This window comes from Podarcis tiliguerta (genome assembly GCF_965153285.1).
Source record: "Podarcis tiliguerta genome assembly, chromosome: 1".
Classification (NCBI taxonomy): Eukaryota; Metazoa; Chordata; class Lepidosauria; order Squamata; family Lacertidae; genus Podarcis; species Podarcis tiliguerta.
This window is the reverse complement of record NC_139534.1, coordinates 40785311-40805753: the sequence shown is the minus strand read 5'-3', so window position 1 is coordinate 40805753 and position 20443 is coordinate 40785311. Positions and strand designations below refer to the sequence as shown.

At 42.7% G+C, this 20443-nt stretch overlaps 1 protein-coding gene across 1 annotated transcript; it reads right to left on the bottom strand.

The window, feature by feature from the left end:
• Positions 1 to 130: 130 nt before the first annotated feature.
• Positions 131 to 19460, bottom strand: MCM6 (minichromosome maintenance complex component 6). Its single transcript, XM_083408026.1, has 17 exons — positions 19225 to 19460; positions 17554 to 17700; positions 16896 to 17006; positions 15619 to 15868; positions 13266 to 13431; positions 12207 to 12352; positions 11308 to 11458; positions 10256 to 10397; positions 8581 to 8722; positions 8372 to 8479; positions 6838 to 6993; positions 5217 to 5345; positions 4221 to 4382; positions 3401 to 3536; positions 1923 to 2087; positions 1253 to 1392; positions 131 to 620 (listed from the first exon to the last, which is right to left on the bottom strand). Exons 1-17 carry the CDS (start codon positions 19338 to 19340, stop codon positions 504 to 506), a joined length of 2484 nt encoding a protein of 827 aa, XP_083264152.1. The 5' UTR covers positions 19341 to 19460; the 3' UTR covers positions 131 to 503.
• Between the last annotated feature and the right edge of the window lie 983 nt (positions 19461 to 20443).

Here is a 20443-nt window from a genome sequence, read left to right as displayed (position 1 = left end):
AAAACATTTAAGCCTCTAATTCAAGCATTGAACAACAGATCCCAAATCTGGTTTGGAGCCACAGCTTTATAGAATCCTATTTAAAGTGGCGTTTGGGCCTATTTCCGTAGCGAAAAAGAAAAAGAAATCATTTTGTAATATAAGGAATACTTTATTTTTCACAAATTAAGATAGGAGTCAAGGGGACCTACAACATAAGATTATGCTACAGAGATGCAGAAAAAAAGTATGTAAAAAGCATAAAAGGAGCTGAGGATATGGAAGTTTTGTTCTAAACAGCTGCCCTGTTAGGTTGCAGGGCCCTTTTTCTGGAAAGGAATGGAGCAGCTTTTCCCTTAATAAAAGAGAATTAAAAAGAGAAGATGGGTGAATTATGTGACAAAGCTTTTTTTGGGTATCCAACTATGTACAACAGTGATAGATAAGATATAAAATTAGCCAGTTGAGTGCTGGTCTCCAATAGGGAATGGATATGTTGTGACTGTAGAATTGTTTCATAATCCCTAGTCTTCCAACAAGTAGTTAGGATTAACTACAAGGTAAGGGTCTTCTTCATCCATGCTCTGTCCTTCCACGGAATCTTTCAGCCCTGTCTGTGTGAGCTCAATTAGAATGTGGTCCTGAAATACAGAGAGCCTCAGTCAGGCCATGTTCTGAAGAGTCCTAGGTCACACATTGTAAGGCACCCCAGTCACAAGCATACTTACTTCAAATGAAAATGCCATTAGCCAAAGTGGTGCTTCAGCTTAAGAACAGTTTCAGGTTAAGAACGGACCTCCAGAATGAATTAAGTATGTAACCAGTGGTACCACTGTACTTCCAATTCAGCAATTAGTATCATGCCCTCTTCATCTCCATTTCTCACAAAACTTATGTGCGCCAGAATTAAAGGCTACCACCAACAGCCCATCAAGTGCATTCTTCTGCATATCTACTTGGAAGAATGTACTTCTGATTCAGTGAACTCGCATCCAAGTATGTGCAGTATTGCAACCTTAGATTACAATCATATGCACACCTACCTGGAACTAAGCTCCACTAAACACAACAGGACATGCAATTCTATATATACTTGCTTGGAAGCAAGACGGATTTAACACAGTGCCATGTGTCACAAGGTAAACATGCATATAGGATGGGGCACTGAGCTAATCAAAGACCACATTATTTTTATCATCACATCCTTCAAGGAATTTAAAGCAGGATTTTTACTTCAAAAAAACCTTACAATTTCAGGTATAGGTGTACGTACATAGTGTGTAAGACGGTGGATCACTTTTTCTATTATCATCTTCTTATTTATCAGTTCTTCTTCAGAATCTATTTCTGATTCAATTTCCTTTAAATACCAGTTGATAAGTTCACTCTTTTTTAAGGAGGTGTCATCATCTTCTGCAGGAAGGAAAGAAAGCAAGATGATGATGATGATGATGATAAAACACTCTGAAATCCCAGACTGACTGCCTCAAAAATGATTCAGGAAGTCAAGACACCATATAAGGAAAACGCTTGCTGGCAGGATAGAAGGGGAGCTGGACTTTGTTTATTATTTACAGCTAAGACCTTCCAATCCAGGATTTATATTTTTTCGGGGGGAGGGGGGGGAGAGCAGAACTTGCTGATCCAAATTGCTGAATTGAGCCCCAAATCAAATTTGGCAGGCTGTCCACAACCCTACTTCCTCCCCCAACTCTTGCTACAGTTAGCATTAGGAGGAAATCATCTTGTAATGGTAAGTCGGAGGGTGGGAGGAGATGATTTCATGGGGACTGTAGCTGGGGTGGGATGGCTTAAACCACATAACCCCACACGCTCCAAATCTGAGACCTTCCCAGTGGCTTGCACTTGGATTTCAAAGAACATGAAATGTGATTACTAAGCATGTACTTAATTCCGCACGCACCAAGACAACGATTTCTTACCTTCTTCCGATTTTCTCAGATGCATTACAATGAGGTTTGAGATTCTGCGATATTCAGGGAAACTAAGCCTTAGGGAAGCCTTTGGTGCCACATCCTTGCTCAGATCATCTGCATGTCCATTGATGCCATTCACCAAGCCATTAACGACTGCAGTGTCTCCATCTCCTGAGCACAGAAAGTTTTTGTTCACATTATGCCAAGGTGGGGACAGAGGCAGCAATAGAAGCACATCATGAATGACTTAATTGCCTGTTTTCCCCCTCTACCCAGAACAAACATTTTGAAAGTGTAGCACTTGCATTTCTCTTATCATATCAAATGATGTTATCTATATATTCTAGGTAGCTGAGATTCTATGGAGTCTTCCAAACAGATACCTTATCATTTTCAGTTCTGTAGCCATAAAGATTTCAGAGCATAGTTCTTATTTTCAAAACAATAAATATGAACGATACAATGTCTATTATCTTGATTAGACCAATGCACATTATTGACTGATTTACAGCTCCATAAGACACATATCTACTCAGAGTTAAGCCCTACTGACTTCAATGGGAGTTACTCCTTGGTAACAGATTACATGATTGTGGTTAAAGCTTATATATTGGGTCCAAATTGGGTTCTCTTAGTAGTCCACACTAAGTCCACCACATATAAAAAGCAAAACAGGTTTCAAATAAAAATCCAATTCATTTAAAAGCTTTTTGGTGGACTAAATACTTGTTGAGAAGATGCCAAGCAGGGAATGCCAAGCAAGAGCTCCACCACTAAAAAGGTTCCACTTGAGATCTTAAACCTACTGGCTTAAAGCAAATGCACAGCGTGGTAGCACACACTGCTAAAAGATGCTCTGCTCCACTCTGCCTCCTGTTGCTGCTGCACCGCCAAGAAAACAAGCCAGAGCCTGACTTGTCATGAAGTCTGAACCTGGGCGTTTAGTTTTTCTCCTTCAAAACAAACCATGAGCAATAAAGCCAGGAAGAAACTTTGGTTTTCTACACGCTAAACCATAGCTTGTTTTTAACTATGCTTCAAGAGGAGTACTGGAGAATATATATATATATATATATTTGTGTGTGTGTGTGTGTGTGTGTCTGTGTATTTTATATATATATATGTGTGTGTGTGTATATATCCTTCAGATAGGCAGAACCCTAGGCTGTGCAAGGCTTCAAAGGACAAAACTAGAACCTGAACTGGACCCAGAAACAAACAAGTTCCAAGAATTATTTTATTATTAAGAGATTTATTTTGCCACCTTTATCATAACAGCTTTCAATGAGGCTATCAGGTAAAAACATTTGTCAGGTGTTCCCCAACCTGGTGCCTTCTGAATGTTCTGGATCACAGCTTCCAACAGCCCCAGCCGGCATGACCAATGACCAGTGACAATAGGAGCTGTATTATAAAACATTCTAGAGGGCATCACAGGTTGTGGAAGTCTGATATAGTCTATAGTTCATCAGCAAATTACTCACTCTGAACTCCATCCTGGGCCTCAGGCTCATCAATGGCTTGTTCTTCATCTTGGTCTAAATTGATATCTGGAGTTTCAACTCTGATGATGGATTTGTTCAATAACCTGAAGGCTTCCTTCACATGTTTTGGATGGACCTTTACAAATGTTTAAGAAGAGTCAAGATGAATAAAGAAATACCTGTCCAAACACACATTATTTATTTATAAAAAAAATTACATGCCATGAACTTGTATATAAAAAAAATCCAAGGCCATGTACAGCAAAATATACACGTGGAACAATTTACACACAATACAATTGATGGGCTCCAAAACATCTCTTGGCCATAGAAGCGACAAGAGTACTTTCCAACTTATCCCCCTTCCCTGTGCCAAGGAGGAAGGCTCCACCAACACTGGATTCACAGTCAAATGCCAGACACCACCAACTTCTATAAATGAAGAAAGCTAAAGATACAGTTCATAAAGTTGTTGTATTTTACTTAACTCTCTTTCTCTCTCTTAAAGACTGAAGGCTTGTGGGCCACACAAAAACTTGCAGCTGGTCTAAAATTTCAGCTAAAAACTTCTGAGGGATAAGCATTTCCACCCCTATGTAGAAACATAAGCTAGCACTGGACTATTTACAAACTGAACATGTAACATTCATATAAAAGGTTTTCATTTCAAGCGACAGTAATCCCAAAATGTATGCTTAAAATGATGAGAATGAACCATGGGCATTTTTAGCTATATGTTTAAACAGAACAAAAATGTTAAGAACAGCTGCATTGGTCAAAGCTCTGTCCTGCTCCATGCTGCCCCATTAAGTTTAGCTACCTCGTCGCAGCAATGCATCCGTGCCATTGCTTCCGACAGCCGAATCATGCTTTCCAGCTGCCGCACTGTGATTCTCCATGACGATTTTGTAATGCCGGAACCATCCCTCTGGCGAAGGCGCTTATATTGTTCAACTATAAAATCCTCCGACTCCTTAGAAATCTATTGGAGAACGAATGAAGGGAAAATGTGGAAATGAATGGAAAATGTGAAACTGTGCACCACTTCCCATTTATAAACTTCATATATTCATTGGGGCGGGAGAGTCAAACTTCCATTACAAACTAGATCAACAGCTGGATATGGATTCGACATTTATTTGCAATGAACAACAAGAAAGAATCAGTCTAAAAAAAATTATTGCGTAATTAAAACGTGCCTGTCTACTGTCATTGACAAAAGCGGCACAAAAATACAGTACCAAATTATTTATTTATTGTATTTATGCCATCTCTCCTCCAAGGGGCTCAAGGTGGCATGCATAATCTGTTCCCCATCCCCTTTTTATCCCCTTTTTATCTTCACAGCAACCCTGTGAGTGACTGGCCCAAGGTCACCCTGTGAGCTTCATGGCTGAGTGGGGATTCCTACTCTGGCCTCTCTTGCCCAGCACTCAAACCACTTCACCACAATGGCTCACCTGAACACTTCTTGCTGCATCAAACAACAGACACACTAAACTTTAGGCAAACCCAACTGGCTCCAAATCGCTGCCACAGAAGTAGATACCAGTTACACTACATCCTAATTAACCAGGCATGCTCATACGTGAGCCTGAGCATTAGCAACATCTATGTCGAAGTCAAAGTAACCACTATACATTCGGTATCATTTCAGGTTTCTCACGCCATGCTGTGCTCAAACTCTCTGGAATCACAGATCTCTTGGAAGGGACCACAAGAGTCATTGAGTCTAATCCCCATGACCCTGAGATTAAGAGTCTCATGCTCTATTGACTGAGCTATCCCAACCTAATGCTGAAGTCTGTCTCATTACCTTGGGTTTAAACTGCCTGGCAAAGAGAAGATACCTTCGGATGTCATCTAGTGAATACAGGCGATCAATCGATTCGTCTATCCTAGAATGAAGATCCACAATGCGTCTTGCAATGGCATAATCTGTAACCTGAAGGGGGTAGGTTTTGGTCAGAATACGTGAGCTAAAGTTATAACTAATCATTAACAAAACAACAGAATAACAACGATGCACCCAACAACTTCCAAAACGTTTGAGGATATCTCAATGGTTGTTTAGGTAATGCAAGCAGCTCAAATGAAACTGAGCTGTCCAATACATGAATAGATACCAAATTAGTCCAGTCAGTGAGTTCATTTGGGTCTTTAGAGGTAAAAAGAGAACACTAAAACAGGATTATTATTTTTTTTTAAAAAATCTACCATCTGTTGTAGAAGCAATCTGTTTTACACACTTTTTAAAAGGACTAAATATTCTATTATGCACAAGCTTCCAAATAATTCCATCAGCTTGGATCCTAAGAGAGTTCATAGAAGGAAAGTTTTCCCTCTCCTGCATCACAGCCACCAGTGCCCCCACTACCTGCCTGCTACCCTGAGGTGTGTTTTTGTGTGAGAGGAGAGAATATACAAAAATACACTGGGATGTTTCTCCCTTCCTCCAGCAATCTCCTGCACATCATCCTACATTATTCAATAATGCCCCCCAACACTCTAAAGAGGATTTTTAGTCAGGTGGACACAAGAGAGATGGGGAACTTTCCTTCCACAACTTCCTTGAGGTTGATGCAGGGGCGTAGGAAAGGGGTGTGTGTGGTGGGGGTTGCTCGCCCTGGATGTCATTCCTGAGGGGTGTGTGACAAAAAGGCATATCATCACACACAGGGGGGATTGCCCGCCCTGCCGCCAAAGCACTCAGGGGATCGCTTGCCCGACGCTGCAGTGTGCAGGGGATTGCCTGCTCCGCTGCTGATGCCATAGTGCCCCCCCCCATGCACGGCATGGGTGTCCATGCAGCTAACTCTGTTATTGGGTTAATGCAGGGGTCAGCAACATTTTCAGCCGGTCCACCGTCCCTCAGACCATGTGGTAGGCCGGACTATATTTTTGGGGGGGAAATATGAACAAATTCCTATGCCCCACAAATAACCCAGAGATGCATTTTAAATAAAAGCACACATTCTACTCATGTAAAAACACCAGGCAGGCCCCACAAATAACCCAGAGATGCATTTTAAATAAAAGCACACATTCTACTCATATAGAAACATGCTGATTCCCGGACCGTCCGAGGGCCAGATTGAGAAGATGGGTGGATCCAGCCCCCGGGCCTTACATTGCCTACCCATGAGTTAATGTCTTGGATTCCAAGATGAAATTGCATCTGCCACATTGTTGTAAGATGTTCAGGTTACGCCACTCCCACCCCATATGTGCCACTGTGTAAGCAATGGGCAGACTAAGACAGAAATGTAGCAGTGGTTGTGGGGGAAGCAAAGACACACATATGGCAATGGAAGGGATTAAAATGCAGCAATGGGAAGAGTATGAATGGGCAAAAAAAGAGAATTCATAGACATAGATATTCATAGATATTTATGAATCTAAAATGCATAATATACAGTATGTAGGTTACACATTACCTCATTGCATTCATCCACAAGAATAAAGAACAGATCAAATCGAGACATGATTGGGGCTGATAGGTTTATGTTCTGTTTCAGAGACTTTGCTCTATCATAACGCCCACCAACTGGGTTAGCTGCAGCCAAAATAGAGGTCCTGGCATTCAGAGTAGCCTGTTAAAACAAGAACATGTTTGTTTGCTTTTCCTAAGCAGTGTAGTTAACAAATTACATAAAGAAAAAGTGTTGGGGAAGAAAACATAGCAGTTTCAATGGTGCCTGGGCGCCAGTTTGATCAATCATGTAAAAATATATCCTCCACCCTACCAAAATACATCAACAGGAAAATGATTTCCAGGAACACTGTGTAAGACAGTAAAGCATTTATTATATTTTCCCTGCAACATTTATAACAAAGGCGAGAATCAGCATATTTCATTGCAGGCTTCTTTCTTCATTGTATATGTGGATAGGCTTTTTAAAAAGAATACATTCTACTGCTGTTTAAGGCCATCAACATGCCCCTAATTATCAGATGCTTAAGCCAATAATTTCATGAAATTATGGACACGTAACTTGATGTATAAAGTAAAGGTAAAGGGACCCCTGACCATTAGGTCCAGTCGTGACCGACTCTGGGGTTGCGGTGCTCATCTCGCTTTATTGGCCAAGGGAGCCGGCGTATATCTTCGGGGTCATGTGGCCAGCATGACTAAGCTGCTTATGGCAAACCAAAGCAGCACACAGAAACGCCGTTTACCTTCCCACCAGAGCGGTACCTATTTATCTACTTGCACTTTGATGTGCTTTCAAACTGCTAGGTTGACAGGAGCAGGGACCGAGCAACGGGAGCTCACCCCGTCATGGGGATTCGAACCGCCGACCTTCTGATCGGCAAGTCCTAGGCTCTGTGGTTTAACCCACAGCGCCACCCGCGTCCCTAACTTGATGTATATTGCAGCCCAATTGTTAACTTTCTTGCTTAGAATCATGTCCTACTGGGTTGAATGGAGCTTGCTCCCCCCAAAAGCCTGCAAAGGATTATAGCCCAATTATCCAGTTTTTCACAGTGGGACAGATTTCTGGAAGAAATGTTTAGCAGGAGTGACCAGCATGGAAAGTTGGGTGTTGTGCAGATGTAGTGCTTCTGCTGCTTTCCTGGATGAGGTGGCGCAGAAAAACCATGAGGTTGGGACTACTGCAGGACTCTCATAGCCACTAACTTCCTACCATCCTCTGGGCCCCTGCACTGGTCCAGGTAAGCAGCAATACTGCTGCTGCTGCTGCTGCCAGGCTTAATTTTGACGTAGGGTTGTGGAAGAGGAAGATATCCTGTTCTGGATATGGACTACAGACTGCCACCCTCTTCTAGAAGGATTCAGTTGTAAGAAAAGTTCCTTAGGTCTTCTAATGGAATGAAACTATTTGACAGAAAATGGGAAGGATGGAAAGAAGATCTGGCTGAAAGGTCACTGGAGAAGCAAAGAAATCTCTCTCCCAATACCATCTGAGCAAAGGATACACAAAGTTCAAGCAACACACAGCCACTTACCTTCACTCCTGCTTTAGTAATGGATATAGTCTGTTGCTCCATAGCTTCGTGAATGGCAACTTGATCCCTTATATCCATTTTGTCAAATTCATCAATGCAACAGACTCCCTAAAAGAGAGTGCAGATTCAACAACTGTACTTCCGCACTTGAAAACAAAAGGGGCTCCCTCCTTTCAGAGCTACTAAATACTATGCATTGGGTAACTTACATTATCTGCCAACATTAGAGCTCCAGCTTCAATGACAAATTCATAGGACTCTTCGTCTTTCACAACAGCAGCCGTTAAGCCAGCAGCGCTAGAGGCCTTTCCACTGGTGTAGACAGCTCGGGGGCTGAACTCCTCCACGTGCCTGTTGGTTCAAATTGGCAGGCTACTCAGCAATTTGCATCAGAAAGGGCGACACAAACACTACAGTTGGCTTTAAAGTTTTGCAGGCTGCAGGGCTCTAAATTACCTAGCTGATTATTCGATAGCCATGAGCAAGGGGGGAAAGCAAGCCTATTTAGTAATTACAATGTTTATTACTTCAAGAAAGTAGTTTTTGTTCCAAAAAGTAGCAGCACCCTGCTCAGTGTTTAAGATCTCCTGCAGAGGCCCTTCTCCCTGTATTCGTTCCATCAGGAGAATGGAGGGCATCTACTGGGGGTGGGGTGGGGGGCTTTCTCAGCAGTCATAATGGAGGGCACTCTCCCCACAAGGAGGTTGCCTGGCATCAAAACTGTTACCATTTCAGTGCCGGGTTAAGAGCAGTCTTTTTCACCTAGGCGTTTTAATATATTCTAGTCATATTAGCAGAAATTGAGCGATATTTGTAAAGAAAACGATTAGAGGAATATATACAAAGCAGAAATAAATGATATTATACAACACAAATCTGTGTTAGAAAAATGTTTATATGACAGTATAATGAGAAGAATGGGAAGGATTGTGTCGATGAACACTTTTATTGTGTAAATAGTGTTGTCTTCTCTTGTCTTTTCTTCTTTTGATTTTTTTTTATTTCATATCTTTGTAATTTCTTTATTTTTTCCTTTTCCTTTTTTATTACTTTATAAATTTTCTGTTTACTACCTAATTTTCTTTTTTTCATATGAAAAGAGATATCACATGTTTGTATAGATACGTAAATTTTTAATCAATAAAGAATTATTATATGTGTGTGTGTGTATGTGTATATATATATATATATATGCAGGTTTTGGTGTCCTCGGGTGTCTTCCCGTGTAAAAGTTGGGGTGTCTAGGCGACGTTTCGACGAGGTCTCACTCGTCATCTTCAGGCTGGTGCTTTCGGCTTCTTGTTACTGGAACAGAGCAGGATCTCAGTGTTTGAGTTCCTATAAATACTGTTGAGGAGGTGTGGTGTATAGCCTCCAATGTTCTGGGCAGAGAGGAGGTTCCCAGGCCTGCTCTGTTCCAGTAACAAGAAGCCGAAAGCACCAGCCTGAAGATGACGAGTGAGACCTCGTCGAAACGTCGCCTAGACACCCCAACTTTTACACGGGAAGACACCCGAGGACACCAAAACCTGCATTCCTGTACCCGTGAAAATCTACGAAAGCATATATATATATATATATATTCTAGTCATTTTTTTTTATTTTTGAAAGTCTCTACAACCCAATTAACAATGTCTTCTTGGTGCATCACAAATTTAAAAGACAACAAAATACAACTACAATCCAAAACCAGAATAACTGGTAAAGAGATAGAAAAGACCAACACAGAAATCAGCATAAAGCCACTGTTTTACAGAGGCAGCAATCCTATATCCTCTTACCAAAGACTAAATCTCCTGAACACAACATACAAGAACAAGTACTTGTAACCAGCTACCTATTGACAATGCAAGTTAACCGTACGCTAGTTCGCAAGAAACTTACTTTAGAAATTGACTCTTGGCAGTACTCGGATCACCAACAATACAAACGTTGATGTCACCACGAAGTGAAGTGCTTTCTGCTGTTGTCTTAGGAACGCCACCAAACAGCATGAGTAAAACCCCTCGCTTAACTTCATCATTACCTGCATCACAATAACTAACAGTTAGTTTTGGGGATGCTCACATTTAGAGTCAATTCTAAGAACACAACGCAGGAGAAAAGCTTGGATTCTAGTTGCTGTTATGTTATGTTGCTGTTATGGGCTGGCTTCAGACAGTAATTCAAAATTCAAACAAGTTTCTTCAGGGACTGGTTAAATCTCTGACAAGCCTGGTGGATAGCCACAGGAAAGTCTCAAAATCATAGCTGCTTCGTCATTTCTCCCCGATATGGCATTAAAATGCAAACAAGGGACGTGATCGCGAAACATACTTAAATATTACAGTTCGAATTTATTTGTGATAGACAGAGTGATTACCAAGATAACACAGCAGTCAATAGGAATAAGCTATCTTAAACGGTCTATAAATCAGAGTCCAAGGTTATAATCATCTTTTAGAGCACAGAGGTTACTGAATAAGGAAAAGCCAGAGAAGTTATCTGTACAGATTAAAAGCCAGAGAAGTTATCTGTACAGATTAAAACCCACAATTACAGGATCATGTTCTCACAGCAAGGTTTGAACTAGAAGGTAAAACAAAACTAGGGGCTCTTCTTTCCATGGTCCCATGAAAAAAGAATGCACAGAAAAGCAGCATTATGTATTTGCAAAAACGGCCAGGAAACAGGCAATAATCTTAAAATGACTGCATGCAACTCTCAATTGCTGTATTCCTATCTTACTCTTTGGGTACAATGCCACAAATGACATACAGGAAACAAAATTCACTGTTTTAATACCCCCTGTTCAGAAGGGATAAAACAAAGAAAGACATTTTTTATTGACATGAATACATATTAGACAATAGGAATTTAATTTGAAAGCTTCCAGCTGACCTAGAAAATTAGTCAACGATAGCAAACATTACTATGGCTCCACAATTAGATCTTACCATGTATGGTTGGAAAGAGGCTGGTACAAAGGTTGTGATAAAGGTTTTTATCCTGGCTCATTTCAAATACTTTCTCCCACTCCTTTACCGACATCTGGTTTTTAATGCTTTCTGCAGTCTGTTCTTCATCTCGCAGCTCTTTGCCACCAAACTAAAACAAAGAGGGTTGAGGGGAAATATATAAAAATGCAAAAATATTGGAGAGACTAGAAAATAACTTGTGTCTTAAGTCAGGGAAGGGGACGCTGGGGGGCTCCAAATGCTGTTGAACTCTTAACCCCCACCAGCCCCAACCAGCATGGCCCAATGCTCAGGGGTGACGGGGAATGTAATTAAGCAACATCTGGATGGGCACAGGTTTCCTATCCCTGCCTTAAGGCAAAGGTGGGAAGTATGTCACAAGAGGACTTCAATTTAAATATCTCCAAAATGAGACCACTTAGGGATGGATCTAAACATTCAACATGTGGCAGCAGAATGCAATAAAATATTTCAGGTTACAGGTGGGAGAATACTCCCCCAAGCGTATGAGGTTAGAAGGTTCTAGCCCAGAATTTGCTCCACTGTTCTAGTTCTTGAATAAGAGTATCTAAAAAGTGTCCAATCTACCAGTTTACTCTATTGCAGTGGTTCTCAACCTGTGGGTCCCCATATGTTGTTGGAGCACAACTCCCATCATCCCTGAGCTCTGGCCTTGCTAGCTAGGGGTGATGGGAGTTGTAGTTCAACAACATCTGGGGACCCACAGGTTGAGAAAGGCTGCTCTATTGCTTGGCGTAATGATACACTGAAAGGGCACAGAAGGCGCTCACTTTTCCTGGGGACAAGAGAACCAAATCCCACCATTAATATCTTCAAGAAAAATATTCTGGAAGCTCCTCTTCCTGAGTAAGGCTTACCCTTGGGTTCGTTGGTGCAACGTAACATGCTAGAAAGACCAATTTATAGGATAACTCTCTGACTCCAAGTGCACGAAGTCCTCTGACACCTTCAGTTTCGTAGCCTTCTTTTCCACTCACACGAGAGCCAGTTTCTGCGCGGACACCTATAAGAGCAAGACCTTTTTTAAGTTCTGCTCCAGGAACATGTGGTCATTTTCAGCCTACATTCTATGTGGGGCTGCCCTTGAGACTGACCCAGAAACTCCAGCGGGTGCAGAATGCCGCAGCGAGGCTCCTCATGGAGGCTCCTTGCCAAGGGATCACATTCACTTGGTGCTATACCAGCTGCACTGGCTCCCGGTGGAGTACAGGATCAGGTTTAAGGTGCTGGTTTTAACCTTTAAAGCCCTATAAGGCCTAGGACCCTTGTACCTACAGGACCGCCTCTCCTGGTACGTCCCACAGAGGACCTTACGGTCTTCAAATAAAAACATCTTGGAGATCCCGGGCCACAGGGAAGTTAGGCTGGCCTCAACCAGAGCCAGAGTTTTTTCGGTCGTGGCCCCGATCTGGTGGACTTGACATCTTTTCACAGGGCCTGCAAGACAGAGCTGTTCTGTGTGGCCTTTGGCCAAGGCACAGTCTGACCCCCTCTCTCCTTCTGTAATCTTCATAGAACTCTAGACCAATGGTTGCCATTAATTTGATTCTGAACTGATTTTAGAATGTATTTCAATTGACTGTGATTTTATGCAAACTGTGCTATTTTTACTGTTAGCCACTCTGAGTCCGGCTTTGGCTGGGGAGTGCGGGACATAAATAAATAATAATAATAATAATAATAACACATTTGAAAAAGGCAGAAAGGCACAACTCTTCACTTTGGGATGTAGGTGGTAATAGCAAAGCCTGCACCAAACAAGCTCCCACCACAGAGAAAATAATTTGAGCCTAGCCTTTTGCTTGAAGTATACAGAAGCTGCAGAGTTTCAGGAAGGTTGTCCCACACATGCCCCTTCTTAACAAGGAAGGAGTCCCTCACACTGCTCTGCTCTGCTCTGCTCAGGGTCAACCAACCTGGGGTAGACAGCTGGGACACATCAGGCACAACAATGAGGGAACCTGTGAAGTCACACTTGTCACCAGCCTGGGCCGATTCCACAGCTTCAGCCCGCAGTATCACCTCAACACTGCGAGGAATGCTTCCCCGGGGCAGCTCGGCTTGTGTCTCCTGAATACGCACCTGGTGAGATAGGAAAAGCAAGCTGTCAAGAGGCAGGAAGTTATTTTATCATTACTAGTTTACCTGAAAATGTCACAAAACTGAACCCAAATGTTTCCAGCATGAAGACTACCGGGGGGGGGGGGGGGGAATGATGCTGCATTCCTAATGAAGTGCCTCACATTTTTAAGAACCCAGAATTTTTGAAATTTCTAATTACCAACATCAAGTTTCTAGGAGCCCTGGTAACGGTTACAAATACAGTACCTGATTAATTTTCAGGCTCTTTCTGATAGCTATCATGGAGCATCAAAACAAAAGTAACAGCACAGCTATTAAGCAGGTTCCCTTAAATGTCTAGATCACCCTCAGTAGGCAAAGGGCAAATCTCACAGGGAGCTCTGTCAGAAGTGCAAGGTTGTTTCTACCATGCTGATGGCTGTGGGAAAAACTGAGATGGGGTAAGAAGAGAGTGAGGAACCAGTGGGCTTACAGATGTTGTTGGGACTCTGACTCCCATAAGCCTCAGTCAGCATAGTAAATGCTCAGGGGTTATGGGACCTACAGTCCAACAGCATGAAGGTGGAGAAGACGAGACACAAATCCACAACCTCTAGGACAGAGACTGGACAAGTACCAATCAAAGCAACAGAAGACAACCACCAAAGAAGCAATACACCAGCAGCAAAAGATTCTGTCAAATATAGCTCTTAGTCTTCCATCAATGACAAATGTCAAAGCCCGCATTCAAAGCAGATTTTTGTTGATACACCTTTCTTCTTCTCAAGTGGAAAGCACTTTACAAATGTGACAGGTCTGTACAGCAACAAAACACAAGTGGTTCAAAATGGTAAAGTCAAGAATGTTTCTAATATTGTGAAAAAATATCTAGAGATAGGCGGTCCCTATAGGCTGCACAATGAGATCACTTCTCAGCGCCATTGCTGATCTCTACAGCAGCTGAGACAGATTCCTAAATTTACAAGGTGCATCTTGCTCTTTGGGTTCTGAAAAACACCTGATAATACAATACATATTTCACTACAGAAAATTATTCTTAATAGGTTGAATATATGCACACTTTAGTTTCGATTGTGAGCTTACCTCCTGTGAAAGGAAGGCCAGGCCCCTTCCATTTGTGCAAGGTGTGTGTGTGTGTGTGTGTGTACCTGACCTCTCATGCTAATTGTAGAGGGCCCTGCACCCTGCTAAAGCAGCTTTTCTGGCTATGCAGGCAGTTGCAGGGAGAAGTTACTGGGGAAATCTGACTTCATCCCCTCCCTCCAGTGGTAGCATGACATGAGTGAACTCTATTCACTTCAATTATGAAGACAAGACAACTTCCAGGTCTGAATACAGCATTCTGGAAGACAAATGGCAGTAATTTACAAGAGCTGCCCATAAGATATTCCAGAGGGACTGCTGTGTTATCCTGCTGTAACGAAACCAATGCAGCCTTGTGGCACCTTAAAGACAAACTAATTTAATATGGCATAAGCTAGAATGCATTTTGTAAGATGCATCCACTGTATCCTCAGTTGAAGGATTTTCACTTACACACAGGCAAAACACAAAAATTGCTACATTTTATTCAAGTGCAGGTGGTGACCGTTTTCTGTACATCCGACTGACATGTGACTGCTGATGCACAGGTCGGACCCAGAAAAAGGCAAGACGGGAGTGGAACAGGGCACAGTGGACTTGTGCGTGCTCCACTGATGTGTACAAGGGCCAGGAATGGATCTCCTGTGCAAAATGTTCGCCACTTGTAGTAAGAGCAAAAGTTTACACTTAAGAGACACAGGACATAATGCTAAATCATTGTTTAATCCTACATCAACAGGTCTATACTGTCAGGCACCTGAATTCCTTCTCCTTCCTGCATGTCAAGACTCCCATCCTTTCACTATAGTTTACTATTTTGTCCAAAACCAGCAAACTAAGATTTGTGACCTGCAAACCAAGACATTAAACCATGTTTTGATTCTGGATTCCAAGGCAAGCATAAACTTTAGTTTGTCAATTTAGACTAAACGGCATACAATGGTTTGCCACAAACCCGTGAAAGCAGGGAGGAACTTACAGTTCATGTGGTGCCAAACCATGGTTTATTTAACTTTACAGCTGAACCAGTCAAGTATAGAAGACTAACCTGACATCACAACATGTTTTCAAACCCAGCGCAAATTCTGACAATTGCTGAATTACCTTTTGAAAGTCAACAAATCTGGATTTGTTGGTGTCCAGAAGGAACCGTTTCCTATTGGCACAAACTGGGTTTCTGCAGATGTTGGGTTGTGTGTACTTGAACTGCTGCTCAACATCTTTTATCACTGTCTGGCAATCCAGGCACAGGAATGTTCCGCTTACGAGCTCTGGGTGAACCGGGTGGGTGCGGACCACTTGCCCGCTAATGCGCATTAGCGATCCAATTCGAGCTGATGTCATTTCACGAATTCTGTTTAAAGAACAAAGTCACATTCAAAAGCTCATCTGTTTTAAAATACATTTCGGAAAATCAGATAGCAAGTGCATGGCCTATTATGGTCCATTGTTGTCCAAAGAGAACCAGAACTGACAAGTACAAACTGTTCTGTAACTAAGAACTTAGAAGTACCTGTTCTGCTCACAGCAGTTATGTGCAAGCCACCTGAATATGGTGGGATGATTTCTCTGACATTTAAGCAGAGGACGTAATCAAACCTTTAGAAGTTTAGGAACCTGAACTGCTGACTTTCAATCTTGTTCTCTGTAACTTTTAAAAATACCTTGTTGAAATACTGTAAACAGACAAGACACCATGGTTGACAGTGTCTAACACCACATAAAGGTCCAGCAGAATCAACAGGACACACTCCCCCATTTTATTTTTGGCAAAGGTCACCACCTACAAAGGCTAGCAAGGTCATTTCATGATCAGGCTGAAACTGATTTTCTAGGCCCATTTCATTAAGGGAAACCTGGAGCTAAGATGCCGCCTTGAGACTCAATGGGTTTCATACTTTAATGGAAAGAAGCATTTGCCACAACACTAACCCACACAGCTAGTTCTTATTGGGCAACTTTTCTTAGGACGGGAAAGGGGCTAAAGCACAGGTAGTAGGCCTCATATCTGCAAAATCGCTATCCATGTCTTCATGCAAAACATCATCAGTCTGAAAAAAAACTTCTCCCCATATTTCTGAAGCATAGCCACATGGCAATCTCCTGCACATTTTCTTTTAACTGTATAAAAAAGAAAAAATTTGATGGGAGTATGGTTGAGTGCATCAGCATCACTCTTCTTGATAAACCATGTTGGCTATCAGTATATTCTGATAGCTGAAATGATGGTATAATTGGCATGGGTAGCCTATGACTCACAAGTTAATGGAGGCCATTTGAATGCTCCTGAATTGTAAATAACATCCTACAAAGAAGGAGCTTATTTGAATTTACCTTACTAAATTGTATGCTTACATCTTTACAGTATCAATGTATCTTACTTGTGTCTGGTAGGTAGGTCCTGGAAAGCAACATAGAAGTCCTTATTGGGGGGAACATTTCCATGGTCTCTAGCAAAGGTTTTTACAGCTCGACACAAGAAAGGATAGACTCTAAAACAGAAAAACAAGTTTTAGTGATGCAAATCTTTATTTTATACCCTTTGGATCAAAGTAGCAGCATACATCATGAATTTCTATCCTGTAAAGTATCTTGAAAAGTACATTGGTAAAATACAGTAATATTAAAACAAGTGAAAAATATAAAACTGTGGTCTGACAAATCTGTTTGGCTTTTTGTTCAAGTAACAACTTTGCAAACGTTATTTAGTATGCCTGACTATACTTTAAAAAACCACCACCAGAGGGCTGTGAATGACAAGCACCTTTAACTGTGAAAACATATTCCCTTCTTTCTTAATGTTACTTAGAGCAGAAATGGGGCACCTGTGACCATCCGTATGTTTTTGAACTACATCTTCCATCATCCCTAGCCAAAGTCCATGCTGGCTATGGGGCACGAGCTGGAGCCCAACATCATCCAGAGGTCCACAGGTTCCCCAGCCTTGACTTAGAACTCCTCTAATAAAACCCAGGATGGGTAAAATAGTTGTGATGGAGCCAACTATTCAATAAAGCATGTTTACTGGAGCCTTCTTACCTATAGAACTCTTCTTGGATTGTGGTAGCAAGCTGCTGATTAAACTGCTCCAGATCCTCAAAGCTCACAATTAACGTGTTTCTCTCTGGGCGAATCAATTCCTCTGCATCTCGCAAGTATTTAACTTCTCCATCACTGTTCTGAAATCTGAAAATAGCAATATTTTAAGGGACAGTTTGCAGGAATTGTTTCCTAAATAGTGAGTCTCCGCACATGCTACACTCTGTGCTAAGACTATGAAGAGAAAGGCTTAGAAGCTAATAATGAGAAACCATCACTTGACAGGAGGGAACCCCTGCTGCTACTGAACACCTAATGAAAAGCTGAGCTATCGCTGAGAGTAAAAATGTTCATTTTGTATAAACTGCACACAGAATACTGAAGAGCCCTGTCATTTCACTAATTATGCCACATGAAAAGGAAGGAAGCATCTAAATATGAGAAAAAAATACACCGACCCCAGTGGTGTGGTCATCAGATTACAAGAAATAATGATTACAGTTAGGAGGGTTGATGCAATCAGTGAAAAAATGAGGAAAAAATAGCTGCCTTTTATCAAGGAGTCCCACAGTACAGCCCCTTATAAGCTTTTTAGTCCTATGCAAGTTTACTCAGATGCAAGAATCATTTAGCTCTATTGGATTTTACTGATTTGTAATAGTGTAGTGGTTAGTGCCTAGTGCCTAGTGTTAGACTAGGACCTGAGAAACTAGGGTTCAAATCTCCACTTAACCACTAAACTCATTTAGGTGACCTTGGGCCAGTCACTGACTCTCAGCACACCCAACCCCACTGGGTTGTTGTGAAGATATGGGGCAGGAACAGAACCATGCGTAACACCTTGAGGTCCTCGAATAGAAATGTAGTAAATAATTGACAGTGTGCATAGGATTGCAGCTATGCAGAGTGAGCCTATGTATGCTTCCTCAGAAGTAAGCCTCAAAAGAGTTTAAGGTGCAGCAGCGGATTTACATTTGAGCAAAGACAAGGTGGGGCTATTGAAAAGTGTTTTACAGCACTTCAAAAGGTTAAGGTTATTCAGGAAGAGACAACAGCAGATGCTGAATACTGCAAAGGAAAACCCCTACTACTAGCCTTGTTTATTAAACTTATTAGTCCCTCCCCCCCCCAAAAAAAACCCTAACTCAAGGCGACTTACAGCAGTAAATAAATACAGTAACACGTACAATTAAAACCGGCACAAAACTAAAGCAGAGTTAAATATTTTTCCCTCTCTCCATGGGCGTGGCCAGGATTTATGTAGTTAAGTTTTATTTGTTTGTTTGTTTGATTGATTTAGGGCGGGCAACTGCGCCCCCCCCCCCAAATAAATAGGGCACACCTGTTGACATTTGGGAATGAGGCGCAATCCCAGCAATCAAACACACTTGCCCAAACAAAACAAAACAAAAACAACAGCGTCTTAGGGCTAGGAGAAGCACGATGTCAGGGGATAAATACTATACACTCTCCCCCCCTCCCCCGCGCGCCAAGGGAAAGCACAAGCGCAAAAGCTACGAGGAGCGGATGAGCGCCGGACTTGCTCCCAGGTGGAGGGTGGCTATCTAGGCCTCCTAGTCCAGCAAAGCCCAGCGCACGACCACCTCCAAGCGCCCAACTTCGCTCCCCTCCCCCCCCCCGTTTCCCCCCCCTGCAGCTCCTACGACTCACGCTTCGAGGAAGTCCTGGAACAGCTTCTGGCACTTCTCGGCCACCTCGTCGCGGATTTGCTTGAGCGGCGCGGCCGCCGCCGCCAGCCCAGCATCCCCCGCAGCGGCTAAATCCATGGCGGACAAGTTCTCTTTCTTTCTTTCTCTCCGGCTCGGACAGAGGGGAGAATTCGCGCCACTAGCGACGCCCTCGTGACAGCGCCCGCCAACCAGAAGCGCTCGGAGGCCGAGGCCACGCCCCACCGGAACATCCGCCCGGGAAAACTTTTCGCGCCAAACCTGACGGCGCGGGAAACGGGGAGAGCGAGCGGCGGGGGCGTTCTGAATACGTAAGAAGTGGGCGTAAAGTTGTGCGCGCGCGCACAACTTTGCGGGAACAACCTCTGCCACTTCTGTGTGACACACACACACACACACGTATACATATACATACACACACGTGTGTATGTATGTATGTATATGTATACATATGTGTGTGTGTGTGTGTGTGTGTGTGTGTGTGTGCGCGCGCGCGCGCGCGCCTGTATGTTTGTTAGAGATGAGCCTCTGCACTTCAAGCCAGACTTTATTTCCACCAATCAGCAGAAAACAAAGTCAGGTTGCGCTGAACCCTCTACTTTAGGAACGCAGTGTGACTGTGGTTAAGATCTCTGACTAGTTTGATGTGTGTGTGTGTGTGTGTTTCAGTGCAACACACACACACACATATATATATATACATATATACACATATGTATATGTGTGTGTGTATATGTGTGTGTTTCTCAGTGCAAGAAAACAAACATACATATATATTATATATGTATACACACACACATGTGTGTTTTCTTGCACTGTGAAGTGGCAGAGGTTCTTCCCGCAGGAAATTTTGGTCGGTATTGGCAGAAGGGGAATCTCCTGGCCACCTGCCATAGAGGCTTTGGCGGGGATTCCTGCATTCTATGGGGTTGGACTAGATGACACATGAGGTCCCTTTCCAACCCTTATGAATGCAAGGCCTCGAATTCTTAAACGTGCCTACTCAGAAGTGCTGCTTGTTTCCAAGGACACTTACTCCCAGGCAGTTGTGCGTAGGACTGTAGACAAAAGTGCACGCTGGATCGGACCAGTGGCGCATCTGACCCGGCTTACTCTTCTTGCAGAGGCTCAAGCCCTGTGGGAGGCACGAAAGAAGGACGCGAGCGCCACACAGCCGCGCTCTTCAGATCTGCAATGCAGTT

Bases quoted from the DNA above. Each gene is read 5' to 3' on its own strand.
- MCM6 (XM_083408026.1), bottom strand. From the start codon at position 19,340: ATGGATTTAGCCGCTGCGGGGGATGCTGGGCTGGCGGCGGCGGCCGCG. The intron at 12,353-13,265 runs GTTGGTTGACCC...TTGCTCTTATAG, and splicing joins GTCCCAGCTGTCTACCCCAG to GTGTCCGCGCAGAAACTGGC. The intron at 8,480-8,580 runs GTAAGTTACCCA...ACTCTCTTTTAG, and splicing joins CTCTAATGTTGGCAGATAAT to GGAGTCTGTTGCATTGATGA.